The 14,205-nt window shown below is 51.7% G+C and overlaps 1 protein-coding gene across 1 annotated transcript in view; it reads left to right on the forward strand.

The window, feature by feature from the left end:
* LOC139422356 (rab11 family-interacting protein 4A-like) overlaps positions 1–13,803 on the forward strand; it is a 112,096-nt gene extending 98,293 nt beyond the window's left edge. The window contains 9 exon segments of the mRNA XM_071173560.1: positions 3,285–3,320; positions 6,473–6,578; positions 7,022–7,125; positions 8,162–8,302; positions 9,483–9,564; positions 10,159–10,296; positions 11,138–11,281; positions 11,896–12,039; positions 13,681–13,803. Coding sequence (XP_071029661.1) covers positions 3,285–3,320; positions 6,473–6,578; positions 7,022–7,125; positions 8,162–8,302; positions 9,483–9,564; positions 10,159–10,296; positions 11,138–11,281; positions 11,896–12,039; positions 13,681–13,803 — 1,018 coding nt within the window.
* The last annotated feature ends 402 nt before the right edge of the window (positions 13,804–14,205 follow it).

The following is a 14,205-nucleotide window of genomic DNA, read 5'->3' on the forward strand; positions in this document are numbered from 1 at the left end:
CCACGGCAGGATTCTAAACCTGTCCTAACCCCGTTCACCACGGCAGGATTCTAAACCTGTCCTAACCCTGCTCCACCCTGACCCCGTTCACCACGGCAGGATTGCTGTAGGGACCAAAGTCTACTTCACATCTCCCTTATATTATATTGTTTTGTTCACCATGGCAACTGTCTGTCATGCTCTCTTGAATCACTGGTTCAATCACTGCACCCTATTCCCTGTATAGTGCACTACTTTAGACCAGGCCCATAGAGCTCTGTATAGTGCACTACTTTAGACCAGGCCCATAGGGCTCTGTATAGTGCACTACTTTAGACAAGGCCCATATGGCTCTGTATAGTGCACTACTTTAGACCAGGCCCATAGGGCTCTGTATAGTGCACTACTTTAGACCAGGCCCATAGGGCTCTGTATAGTGCACTACTTTAGACCAGGCCATTAGGGCTCTGTATAGTGCACTACTTTAGACCACGCCCATTAGGGCTCTTTATAGTGCACTACTTTAGACCAGGCCATTAGGGCTCTGTATAGTGCACAACTTTAGACCACGCCCATTAGGGCTCTGTATAGTGCACTACTTTAGACCAGGCCCATAGGGCTCTGTATAGTGCACTACTTTAGACCAGGCCATTAGGGCTCTGTATAATGCACTACTTTAGACCACGCCCATTAGGGCTCTGTATAGTGCACTACTTTAGACCAGGCCATTAGGGCTCTGTATAGTGCACAACTTTAGACCACGCCCATTAGGGCTCTGTATAGTGCACTACTTTAGACCAGGCCATTAGGGCTCTGTATAGTGCACTACTTTAGACCAGGCCGTTAGGGCTCTGTATAGTGCACTACTTTAGACCACGCTATTAGGGCTCTGTATAGTGCACTACTTTAGACCACGCCATTAGGGCTCTGTATAGTGCACTACTTTAGACCACGCCATTAGGGCTCTGTAGGGAATAGGGTGCCATTTGTACCACAGTCACACCATGTTGTTGACGACCAGGTAGAGGTCAGGCTAGATGGGATGTCTCTCTCTGTTCCTGTGTGTTGTGTTTCTATGGTTACACTCCATTTGAGATGAGATGTGGTGTGTGAGACTCTCTTAAGATGCTGGTTAGTTTAGCTATGGTTACCACACACACACACACACACACACACCATGTCTTTTACTTGAGGATGCAATAACACAGTAATGAGTGTAAAGCTGATCTGTGTCTCAGGGAGTGTGTGTGTCAGTGTGTGTGAGACATCTGTGTCTCAGGGAGTGTGTGTGTGAGACATCTGTGTCTCAGGGCGTTCATGCCTGGCAGGCTGTGTGTGTGTGTGTGTTATGTAAAAGCAGGTCAGGTTCTAATAGGATCCTAGCCCAGGACAGCCCAGGACATTACTCAGGTGATCTATATATATATATATAGCGTGGTTCTCCCTGATGTCACCACAGCCTTCCTCTTGTTATCTAATCTACCTTACTAATCCCTGTCTGGCACTGACGTAACTACCGACCCTGACCCAGTTCACCAGCCAGGCTTCTAAACCTGTCCTAACCCTGCTCCACCCTGACCCCGTTCACCAGCCAGGCTTCTAAACCTGTCCTGACCCTGCTCCACCCTGACCCCGTTCACCAGCCAGGCTTCTAAACCTGTCCTAACCCTGCTCCACTCTGACCCCGTTCACCAGCCAGGCTTCTAACCCTGCTCCACCCTGACCCCGTTCACCAGCCAGGCTTCTAAACCTGTCCTAACCCTGCTCCACCCTGACCCCGTTCACCAGCCAGGCTTCTAAACCTGTCCTAACCCTGCTCCACCTTGACCCCGTTCACCAGCCAGGCTTCTATACCTGTCTTAACCCTGGTCCATGCTCTTCTTCGGCTCCCAGTCCCACTCAGCCCTGTTCTTACTATAAGACCAACCCTATACCGTGCCCTGTGTTATAAACCAACCCTATAACATGCCCTGTTATAAACCAACCCTAATCCATGCCCTGTTATAAACCAACCCTATAACATGCCCTGTGTTATAAACCAACCCTATAACATGCCCTGTTATAAACCAACCCTATTACATGCCCTGTGTTATAAACCAACCCTATAACATGCCCTGTGTTATAAACCAACCCTTTACCATGCCCTGTGTTATAAACCAACCCTATACCATGCCCTGTGTCATAAACCAACCCGTTACCATGCCCTGTGTCATAAACCAACCCTATTCCATGCCCTGTGTTATAAACCAACCCTATTCCATGCCCTGTGTCATAAACCAACCCTATACCATGCACTGTTATAAACCAATTCTATACCATGCCCTATTATAAACCAACCCTCTACCATGCCCTGTGTTATAATCCAACCCTCTACCATGCCCTGTGTTATAATCCAACCCTCTACCATGCCCTGTGTTATAAACCAACCCTATACCATGCCCTATGTTATAAACCAACCCTATACCATACCCTGTGTTATAAACCAACCCTATACCATACCCTGTGTTATAAACCAACCCTATACCATGCCCTGTGTTATAAACCAACCCTATATCATACCCTGTGTTATAAACCAACCCTATACCATACCCTGTGTTATAAACCAACCCTATACCATGCCCTGTGTTATAAACCAACCCTTTACCATGCCCTGTGTTATAAACCAACCCTATTCCGTGCCCTGTGTTATAAACCAACCCTATTCCGTGCCCTGTGTCATAAACCAACCCTTTACCATGCCCTGTGTCATAAACCAACCCTATTCCATGCCCTGTGTTATAAACCAACCCTATTCCATGCCCTGTGTCATAAACCAACCCTATACCATGCACTGTTATAAACCAATCCTATACCATGCCCTATTATAAACCAACCCTATACCATGCCCTGTGTTATAATCCAACCCTCTACCATGCCCTGTGTTATAAAACAACCCTATACCATGCCCTGTGTTATAAACCAACCCTATACCATACCCTGTGTTATAAACCAACCCTATACCATACCCTGTGTTATAAACCAACCCTATTCCATGCCCTGTGTTATAATCCAACCCTCTACCATGCCCTGTGTTATAAAACAACCCTATACCATGCCCTGTGTTATAAACCAACCCTATACCATACCCTGTGTTATAAACCAACCCTATACCATACCCTGTGTTATAAACCAACCCTATTCCATACCCTGTGTTATAAACCAACCCTATTCCATGCCCTGTGTTATAAACCAACCCTATATCATGCCCTGTTATAAACCAATCCTATACAATAACATTTGTGATTTTCCTGTTTATCTTTTTACAGCCCCAACAGAAAGATATCCAGCACTGCCTTTGGACGGTAAGTTACTGAGATCATCTTTTTACAACAGAAAGGTAGGAGGGAGAGGGACTGTACTGATGGATCAGGTGGCTGGTAGAGGGAGGGACTGTACTGATGGATCAGGTGGCTGGTAGAGGGAGGGACTGTACTGATGGATCAGGTGGCTGGTAGAGGGAGGGACTGTACTGATGGATCAGGTCTACTGGGGTTATCTGATGGATCAGGTGGCTGGTAGAGGGAGAGGGACTGTACTGATGGATCAGGTGGCTGGTAGAGGGAGGGACTGTACTGATGGATCAGGTCTACTGGTAGAGGGAGGGACTGTACTGATGGATCAGGTCTACTGGGGTTATCTGATGGATCAGGTGGCTGGTAGAGGGAGAGGGACTGTACTGATGGATCAGGTGGCTGGTAGATGGAGGGACTGTACTGTACTGATGGATCAGGTGGCTGGTAGAGGGAGGGACTGTACTGATGGATCAGGTGGCTGGTAGAGGGAGAGGGACTGTACTGATGGATCAGGTGGCTGGTAGAGGGAGGGACTGTACTGTACTGATGGATCAGGTGTACTGGGGTTATCTGATGGATCAGGTGGCTGGTAGAGGGAGGGACTGTACTGATGGATCAGGTGTACTGGGGTTATCTGATGGATCAGGTGGCTGGTAGAGGGAGGGACTGTACTGTACTGATGGATCAGGTGTACTGGGGTTATCTGATGGATCAGGTGGCTGGTAGAGGGAGGGACTGTACTGTACTGATGGATCAGGTGTACTGGGGTTATCTGATGGATCAGGTGGCTGGTAGAGGGAGGGACTGTACTGGGGTTATCTGATGGATCAGGTGGCTGGTAGAGGGAGGGACTGTACTGGGGTTATCTGATGGATCAGGTGGCTGGTAGAGGGAGGGACTGTACTGGGGTTATCTGATGGATCAGGTGGCTGGGAGAGGGAGGGACTGTACTGGGGTTATCTGATGGATCAGGTGGCTGGTAGAGGGAGGGACTGTACTGGGGTTATCTGATGGCTCAGGTGGCTGGTAGAGGGAGGGACTGTACTGGGGTTATCTGATGGATCAGGTGGCTGGTAGAGGGAGGGACTGTACTGGGGTTATCTGATGGATCAGGTGGCTGGTAGAGGGAGGGACTGTACTGGGGTTATCTGATGGCTCAGGTGGCTGGTAGATGGAGGGACTGTACTGGGGTTATCTGATGGATCAGGTGGCTGGTAGAGGGAGGGACTGTACTGGGGTTATCTGATGGATCAGGTGGCTGGTAGAGGGAGGGACTGTACTGGGGTTATCTGATGGATCAGGTGGCTGGTAGAGGGAGGGACTGTACTGGGGTTATCTGATGGATCAGGTGGCTGGTAGAGGGAGGGACTGTACTGTACTGATGGATCAGGTGTTCTGTTGTTTTAGTCTCCCTCTTACACTTTGGGAATTTTTTTATATAAAAAATTAATCACACAAAAAAAAAGTTAATTACCCACCTCTTCATCTTTTTCCTCTCCTCCTCCCCCTCCTTCCTCACCTTTCTACTCTCTTTCTCCTATTTTCCTCTTCGCCTCCCTTCTCCTCTCTTCCTCCTCAACTCCTCTCCTCCTCCCCGTCTCCTCTCCTCCTCCCCCTTTCCCTCTCCTCCTCCCCCTTTCCTCCTTCTTCCCTCTCCTCTCTTCCTCCTCCTCCTCCTCCTCTCTTCCTCCTCCTCCTCCTCTCTTCCTCCTCCTCCCCTCCTCCTCCTCTCTTCATCCTCCTCTCCTCTCTTCATCCTCCTCTCCTCTCTTCATCCTCCTCTCCTCTCTTCATCCTCCTCTGCTCTCCTCTCCTCTCCTCCTCTCCTCTCTTCCTCCTCTCCTCCTCTTCCTCCTCCTCTCCTCTCTTCCTCCTCCTCCTCTCCTCTTCCTCCTCCTCTCTTCCTCCTCCTCTTCTCCTCTCCTCTCTTCCTCCTCCTCTCCTCTTCCTCCTCTCTTCCTCCTCCTCTCCTCTTCCTCCTCTCTTCCTCCTCCTTTCCTCCTCCTCTCTTCCTCTCCTCTCTTCCTCTCCTCCTCCTCTCCTCCTCTCCTCCTTCTCTCCTCTCTTCCTCTCCTCCTCCTCTCCTCCTCATCTTCTTCCTCCTCCTCTCCTCTCCTCTCCTCCTCTCCTCCTCCTCCCCTCTCCTCTCTTCCTCCTCCTCTCCTCTCCTATCCTCTCCTCTCTTCCTCCTCCTCCTCCTCTCCTCCTCCTCCCCTCTCCTCTCCTCTCCACTCCTCTCTTCCTACTCCTCTCCTCTCCTATCCTCTTCTCTCTTCCTCCTCCTCTCCTCTCCTCCTCTCCCCCTCTCCTCCTCCTCTCCACTCCTCTCTTCCTCCTCTCCTCTCCTCTCCTCTCCTCCTCCCCTCTCCTCTCCTCTCCTCTCCTCTCCTCTCCTCTCCTCCTCCTCTCCTCTCCTATCCTCTCCTCTCTACCTCCTCCTCTCCTCTCCTCTCCTCCTCCTCCTCTCCTCTCCTCCTCCTCCTCTGCTCTCCTCTCTTCCTCCTCTCCTCCTCTTCCTCCTCTCCTCTCTTCCTCCTCCTCCTCTCCTCTTCCTCCTCCTCTCTTCCTCTCCTCTCTTCCTCTCCTCCTTCTCTCCTCTCTTCCTCTCCTCCTCCTCCTCTCCTCCTCCTCCTCTCCTCCTCATCTTCTTCCTCCTCCTCTCCTCTCCTCTCCTCTCCTCTCCTCTCCTCCTCCTCCCCTCTCCTCTCCACTCCTCTCTTCCTCCTCCTCTCCTATCCTCTCCTCCCCTCTCCTTTCCTCTCCTCTCCTCTCCTCTCCTCTCCTCTCCTCTCCTCCTCTCCTCTCCTCCTCTCCTCCTCTCTTCCTCCTCCTCTCTCCTCTCCTCTCCACTCCTCTCTTCCTCCTCTCCCCTCCTCTCCTCTCCTCTCCCCTCCTCTCCTCTCCTCTCCACTCCTCTCTTCCTCCTCCTCTCCTCTCCTCTCCTCTCTTCCTCCTCCTCCTCCTCCTCCTCTCCTCCTCCTCCCCTCTCCTCTCCTCTCCACTCCTCTCTTCCTCCTCCTCTCCTCTCCTCCTCCTCTCCTCCCCTCTCCTCTCCACTCCTCTCTTCCTCCTCCTCTCCTCTCCTCTCCTCTCCTCTCCTCTCCTCTCTTCCTCCTCCTCCCCCTCTCCTCTCCTCTCCTCTCCTCTCCTCTCCTCTACAGTCAGTTGTTCCAACACAACCACAGTGCTTTTAGCAGCAGTCAGGGAAGCACAGAGGACCTGTTCAGAGACTCCATCGACTCTTGTGATGTGGACATTACTGAGAAGGTAAACACACACTGTACAGACACACACACATACACACACACACACACACACACACACGGCTTTACCCCCTGGACAGGACACTAGACTACCACAGGGCTTTACCCCCTGGACAGGACACTAGACTACCACAGGGCTTTACCCCCTGGACAGGACACTAGACTACCACAGGGCTTTACCCCCTGGACAGGGCACTAGACTACCACAGGGCTTTAACCCCTGGACAGGGCACTAGACTACCACAGGGCTTTACCCCCTGGACAGGACACTAGACTACCACAGGGCTTTACCCCCTGGACAGGACACTAGACTACCACAGTGCTTTACCCCCTGGACAGGACACTAGACTACCACAGGGCTTTACCCCAAATCCACTCCTTGGCTGATTCGGGAGGCATCGGGTCCCGTTTCTTTGGTCTCACCTGAACCTATGTGTCTGTCCTCAGGTGAGTTACCTGGAGAAGAAGGTGACCGAGCTGGAGAATGACAGTCTGGCTAATGGAGACCTCAAGTGTAAACTCAAACAGGGCAACACACAGCTGGTACACAGGTGAGATATACTGTATACACACCAGACCTGGGTTCAAATACTACAGGATGTCAAATATCGCAATTTCTTTCACATAAATTTAAAGAAAGTATTCAGATATATTTTCAGTATTGTAATGTATTTGGAAATACACTTGAAAGGTATTTGATAGAATTTTCAAATACTTATTTTAAATACTTTTTTCAAATATCTGGGTTAAATGCATAGGATTTAAGTATTTGAAATACAATTTTGCAGACTATTTAGTTTTTTTACAATAAGTACTAATACTAATAAGTACTCAAATACTCAAATAGAAGTACTTGTTTTTGGGCTGTGTCTTTGAAAATGCAGTACTCAAATACTCAAATAGAAGTACTTGTTTTTGGGCTGTGTCTTTGAAAATGCAGTACTCAAATACACAGAAGTACTTGTTTTTGGGCTGTGTCTTTGAAAATGCAGTACTCAAATACACAGAAGTACTTGTTTTTGGGCTGTGTCTTTGAAAATGCAGTACTCAAATACACAGAAGTACTTGTTTTTGGGCTGTGTCTTTGAAAATGCAGTACTCAAATACACAGAAGTACTTGTTTTTGGGCTGTGTCTTTGAAAATGCAGTACTCAAATACACAGAAGTACTTTAAATATCAGATAACATGAGTGTAAACATTTAAAGCTCATTTAGACAGAAGTCCTTTAAATATCAGATAACATGAGTGTAAACATTAAAGCTCATTTAGACAGAAGTCCTTTAAATATCAGATGACATGAGTGTAAACATTTAAAGCTCATTTAGACAGAAGTCCTTTAAATATCAGATGACATGAGTGTAAACATTAAAGCTCATTTAGACTTGAGCTTGACAGCTGCAGTGTTTATCGTAAAATTCCATCTCTGCTAACGTCAAGGGAAATGTCCTTTTTAAAACGGTGTGTTGTTGATAGTGGTGACGACTTGCCTCTGATTGAATCGCGGCCGCTCTGTTTTTTTTAAGACTTGTAATTGATATCGATTACACTCGTGTAATGACGATGTTGTGCGTCTCTCTGTCTCCCAGGGTTCATGAGCTGGAGGAGCAGCTGAAGGATCAGGAGAGCAGAGCAGATCAGACCCTGGAGGAAGAGACACATAGACACAGAGAGACCTACTGCAAGATGGAGAGAGACAAGAACACGGACATAGAGCTGCTCAGTAACAGGTACACACTCTTGAGTTTGTCTGGTACAACGGAACCAATGAAATAGTCCCAAAAGTTCAAGCGAAATGAAGCGCACCTTAGGAACGCACAGGAACACCACCTTAGTAACGCACAGGAACACCACCTTAGGAACGCACAGGAACACCACCTTAGGAACGCACAGGAACACCACCTTAGTAACGCACAGGAACACCACCTTAGTAACGCACAGGAACACCACCTTAGTAACGCACAGGAACACCTTAGAAACGCACAGGAACACCTTAGTAACAAACAGGAACACCTTTAGTAACGCACAGGAACACCACCTTAGTAACGCACAGGAACACCTTAGAAACGCACAGGAACACCTTAGTAACGCACAGGAACACCTTAGTAACGCACAGGAACACCTTAGTAACGCACAGGAACACCTTAGTAATGCAACGGAACACCTTAGTAACGCACAGGAACACCTTAGTAACGAACAGGAACACCTTAGTAACGCACAGGAACACCTTAATAACGCACAGGAACACCTTAATAACGCACAGGAACACCTTTAGTAACAAACAGGAACACCTTTAGTAATGCACAGGAACACCTTAGTAACGCACAGGAACACCTTTAGTAACAAACAGGAACACCTTTAGTAACGCACAGGAACACCTTAGTAATGCACAGGAACACCTTAGTAACGCACAGGAACACCTTAGTAACGCACAGGAACACCTTAGTAACGCACAGGAACACCTTAGTAACGCACAGGAACACCTTAGTAACGCACAGGAACACCTTTAGTAACGCACAGGAACACCTTAGTAACGCACAGGAACATCTTAGTAACGCACAGGAACACCTTAGTAACGCACAGGAACACCTTAGTAACAAACAGGAACACCTTTAGTAACGCACAGGAACACCTTAGAAACGCACAGGAACACCTTAGAAACGCACAGGAACACCTTAGTAACGCACAGGAACACCTTAGTAACGCACAGGAACACCTTAGTAACGCACAGGAACACCTTAGTAACGCACAGGAACACATTAGTAACGCACAGGAACACCTTAGTAACGCACAGGAACACCTTAGTAACGCACAGGAACACCTTAGTAACGCACAGGAACACCTTAGTAACGAACAGCTGTAAATTGGTAGTAGAAATGGTAGATATCTGGGTAACTGTTTTCTCTATAGAGTTCAGCAGCTGGAGGAGGAGAATGGGGAGATGAAACTGAACGTGTGTAAACTGAAGTCTCAGACTGAGAAACTAGACCAGGTGGGTGGTCATAAAGTCTGCCTGTCTATCTGCCTGTCTATCTGCCTGTCTATCTGCCTGTCTATCTGCCTGTCTATCTGCCTGTCTGCCTGTCTGTCTGCCTGTGTGTCTGTCTGCCTGTGTGTCTGTCTGCCTGTGTGTCTGTCTGCCTGTGTGTCTGTCTGCCTGTCTGCCTGCCTGCCTGCCTGCCTGCCTGCCTGCCTGCCTGCCTGTCTATCTGTCTGTCTGTCTGTCTGTCTGTCTGCCTGTCTATCTGCCTGTCTGTCAATGGATAACTCTTCCCCATCTCCCTCTCTCTCCCATCTCCCCTCTCTCTCTCTCTCCCTCTCTCCCCCATCTCCCTCTCTCTCCCCTCTCCCCCATCTCCCCTCTCTCTCTCTCCCCCATCTCCCTCTCTCCCTCATCTCCCCCATCTCCCTCTCTCCCCTCTCCCCCATTTCCCCTCTCTCTCTCCCTCCCCTCTCCCCCATCTCCTCTCTCTCTCTCTCTCCCCTCTCCCCCATCTCCCTCTCTCCCCCATCTCCCTCTCTCTCCCTCTCTCCCCCATCTCCCTCTCTCCCCCATCTCTCTCTCTCTCCCCTCTCCCTCTCCCAGGAGAAGCAGCGTATGACAGACCGGTTAGAGGACACCAGTCTGAGGCTGAAGGATGAGATGGACCTCTACAGGAAGATGATGGACAAGCTGTGGCAGAACAGACATGAATTCCAGAAGGAGAGAGAGGCCATGCAAGAGGTACGGACACACACACACACACACACACTATATTTTCCTCCATTCGTTCCTATTGCACTCAACTGCTTTAGTGACCAAATTCACCATCTTCTATATTTGAACTTCTAACCACCTAGGAAACTACATTGATGTGACAGACAAACTCTCCCTCCCTCTGTCCCTCCCTCCGTCCCTCCCTCCGTCCCTCCCTCTGTCCCCCTCCCTCTCTCCCCTTCCCTCCCTCTGTCCCTCCCTCTGTCTCCCCCTCCGTCCCTCCCTCTGTCCCCCTCCCTCTCTCCCCTTCCCTCCCTCTGTCCCTCCCTCTGTCTCCCCCTCCGTCCCTCCCTCTGTCCCCCTCCCTCTCTCCCCTTCCCTCCCTCTGTCCCTCCCTCTGTCTCCCCCTCCCTCTCTCCCCCTCCCTCTCTCCCCCTCCCTCTCTCCCCCTCCCTCTCTGTCCCTCCCTCTGTCCCTCCCTCTGTCCCCCTCCATCTCTCCCTCTCTCTCCCTCCATCTCTCCCTCTCTCTCCCTCCATCTCTCCCTCTCTCTCCCTCCATCTCTCCCTCTCTCTCCCTCCATCTCTCCCTCTCTCCCCCTCCATCTCTCCCTCTCTCCCCCTCCATCTCTCCCTCTCTCGCCCTCCATCTCTCCCTCTCTCCCCCTCCCTCTCTCCCTCTCTCCCCCTCCATCTCTCCCTCTCTCCCCCTCCACCTCTCCCTCCATCTCTCCCTCTCTCCCCCTCCATCTCTCCCTCTCTCCCCCTCCACCTCTCTCTCCCTCTCCCTCTCTCCCTCTCCCTCTCTCCCCTTCCCTCCCTCTGTACCTCCCTCTCCCCCCCCACCCCCCCTCCCTCCATCTTTGTAGTTGATAGAGGACCTGCGTCGGGAGTTGGAGCACCTGCAGCTGTTTAAGCTGGGTTCAGAGGCGGGGCAGGGGGCGGGGCTATCAGAATACAACGCCAAGACACGGGAAATAGAGATGGAGCATGAGGTCAAGAGACTCAAACAGGTGAGGCTCACACACACATAGACACACACACACACACATAGACACACACACACACACATAGACACGGACACACACTCTGAACGTGTACACACACACAAAGAGACATACACAAAACCCAGACGAATTGGGGCTGTTCTGAGGGCAAAAGGAGGTGAAACTCAATATTAGAAACATTTTCTCCCTCCTCCCTCTTCCCTCCTCCCTCTTCCCTCTTCCCTCCTCCCTCTTCCCTCCTCCCTCCTCCCTCTTCCCTCTTCCCTCTTCCCTCCTCCCTCTTCCCTCCTTCTCCTCCCTCTTCCCTCTTCCCTCTTCCCTCTTCCCTCTTCCCTCTTCCCTCCTCCCTCTTCCCTCTTCTCTCTGCCCTCCTCCCTCTTCCCTCTTCCCTCCCCCCCCCACCCTCCCCCTTTCCACCCTCCTCCCTCTCCCCACCCTCTTCCTTCAACCCTCCCTCCCTCTTTCTACCCTCTTCCCTCCTCCCTCTCCCCTCCTCCCTCTTCCCTCCCACCCTCCTCCCCTCTCTCTCTCTCTACCCTCCTTCCTTCCTTCCTGTCTCTCCACCCCCTCCCCCCTCTCCCTCTCTCTCCACCCCCTCTCCCTCTCTCTCCACCCTACAGGAGAACTTTAAGCTGCGGGACCAGAACGATGACCTGAACAGTCAGATCCTCAGTCTGAGTCTGTATGAAGCTAAGAACCTGTTTGCCTGCCACACCAAGGCCCAGTCACTGGCTGCTGAGATCGACAACGCTTCTAGGGACGAGGTGAGAGGGTCTGACTGTGGGGTGGGATAGAGTGGGGTGGGGTAGGGTAGAGTGAGGTGGGGTGGGGTAGAGTGGGGTGGGGTAGAGTGGGGTGGGGTAGAGTGGGGTAGGGTAGAGTGGGGTAGGGTAGAGTGGGGTGGGGTAAAGTGGGGTAGAGTGGGGTAGGGTAGAGTGGAGTAGAGTGGAGTGGGGTAGAGTAGAGTGGGGTAGAGTTGAGTAGGGTAGAGTTGAGTAGGGTAGAGTGGAGTAGAGTGGGGTAGAGTAGGGTGGGGTAGAGTGGGGTGGGGTAGAGTGGAGTGGGGTAGAGTGGAGTGGGGTAGAGTGGAGTGGGGTAGAGTTGAGTAGGGTAGAGTGGGGTAGAGTAGAGTGGGGTGGGGTGGGGTGGGGTAGAGTGGAGTGGAGTGGAGTAGGGTAGAGTAGAGTGGGGTAGAGTAGAGTAGAGTGGGGTAGAGTAGAGTTGAGTGGGGTAGAGTAGAGTTGAGTGGGGTAGAGTAGAGTGGGGTAGAGTAGAGTTGAGTGGGGTAGAGTAGAGTGGGGTAGAGTAGAGTAGAGTGGGGTAGAGTAGAGTTGAGTGGGGTAGAGTAGAGTGGGGTTGAGTAGAGTAGAGTGGAGTAGAGTGACATACAGAAATCATCAGGAGAGGGGACAGTTGAGCTACAGGCTCATGTTAGTCACTTTGTGTCAAATGTCATTTTATTTGTTTTTAAAAAATCTCTATCTTTTGATTGACATTCTCTCACGCTCTCTCTCTACCCCTTCCTACCCTCCCTCCCTCCCACCCTCCCTCCCTCCTGTCCTCCTCCCTCTCCCCGTTCCCTCCCTCTCCCTCCTGTCCTCCTCCCTCCCTCCCTCTCAATCTCCCCGTTCCCTCCCTCTCCCTCCTGTCCTCCTCCCTCTCCCTCCCTCCCTCTCCCCGGTCCCTCCCTCTTCCTCCTGTCCCTGTCCTCTCTCCCTCCCTCTCCCCATTCCCTCCCTCTCCCCATTCCCTCCCTCTCCCCGTTCCCTCCCTCTCCCTCCTGTCCTCCTACCTCTCCCCATTCCCTCCCTCTCCCCGTTCCCTCCCTCTCCCTCCTGTCCTCCTCCCTCCCTCCCTCTCATTCTCCCCGTTCCCTCCCTCTCCCTCCTGTCCTCCACCCTCCCTCCCTCCCTCTCATTCTCCCCGTTCCCTCCCTCCCTCTCCCTCCCTCCCTCCCTCCCTCCCTCCCTCCCTCCCTCCCTCCCTCTCTCCCTCTCCCCGTTCTCTCCCTCTCCCCGTTCCCTCCCTCTCCCTCCTGTCCTCCTCCCTCCCTCCCTCCCCCTCCCTCCCTCCCTCCCCCCTCCCTCCCTCCCTCCCCCCTCCCTCCCTCCCTCTCCCTCTCCCCGTTCTCTCCCTCTCCCCGTTCCCTCCCTCTCCCTCCTGTCCTCCTCCCTCTCCCTCCCTCCCTCCCCCTCCCTCTCCCTCTCCCCGTTCCCTCCCTCCCTCCCTCCCTCCCTCCCTCCCTCCCTCCCTCCCTCCCTTCTCTCCCTCTCCCCGTTCCCTCCCTCTCCCTCCTGTCCTCCTCCCTCCCTCCCTCCCCCTCTCCCTCCCCCTCTCCCTCCCTCCCTCCCTCCCCCCTCCCCCTCCCTCTCCCTCCTGTCCTCCTCCTCCCTCGTCTCCTCTAGTTGGTGGATGCTCTGAAGGAACAGGAGTGTGTTAACCTACGTCTGAGACAGTATATGGATAAAATCATCCTGGCCATTCTGGACCACAACCCCTCTATCCTGGAGATCAAGAGTAACAGTTAAACACGCACACGCACACGCACACGCGCGCGCGCACACACGCGCACACACGCGCGCACACACGCGCACTTCCACGTCTGGGGATGGGACAGAACTTAAAACAACTGACACTCAAAACAACTGACAGCTGTCTGTGGTTTACAGCTGAAACTCGCCGTCTACTCTATCTGTCAATCAACTGTTAGATGTCCCGCCTCCTTTCTCTATCCCACCAATGATGAACTGTTATTATGTTGCCAAGAAGAGAAACTGTGGTATTGAATGACACTATCTGGAGACTAGCAGTATTATGATGGTGTTTACTTTATGATGCTGATAATTATTCTAAGTTAGGTTGACACACACACTCTCTCTCTGGGTTCACGAGCTCCAGGATGACTGTCCATTAGCCTACAATCATTTATT

Source organism: Oncorhynchus clarkii, chromosome 12 (genome assembly GCF_045791955.1).
Source record: "Oncorhynchus clarkii lewisi isolate Uvic-CL-2024 chromosome 12, UVic_Ocla_1.0, whole genome shotgun sequence".
NCBI lineage: Eukaryota > Metazoa > Chordata > Actinopteri > Salmoniformes > Salmonidae > Oncorhynchus > Oncorhynchus clarkii.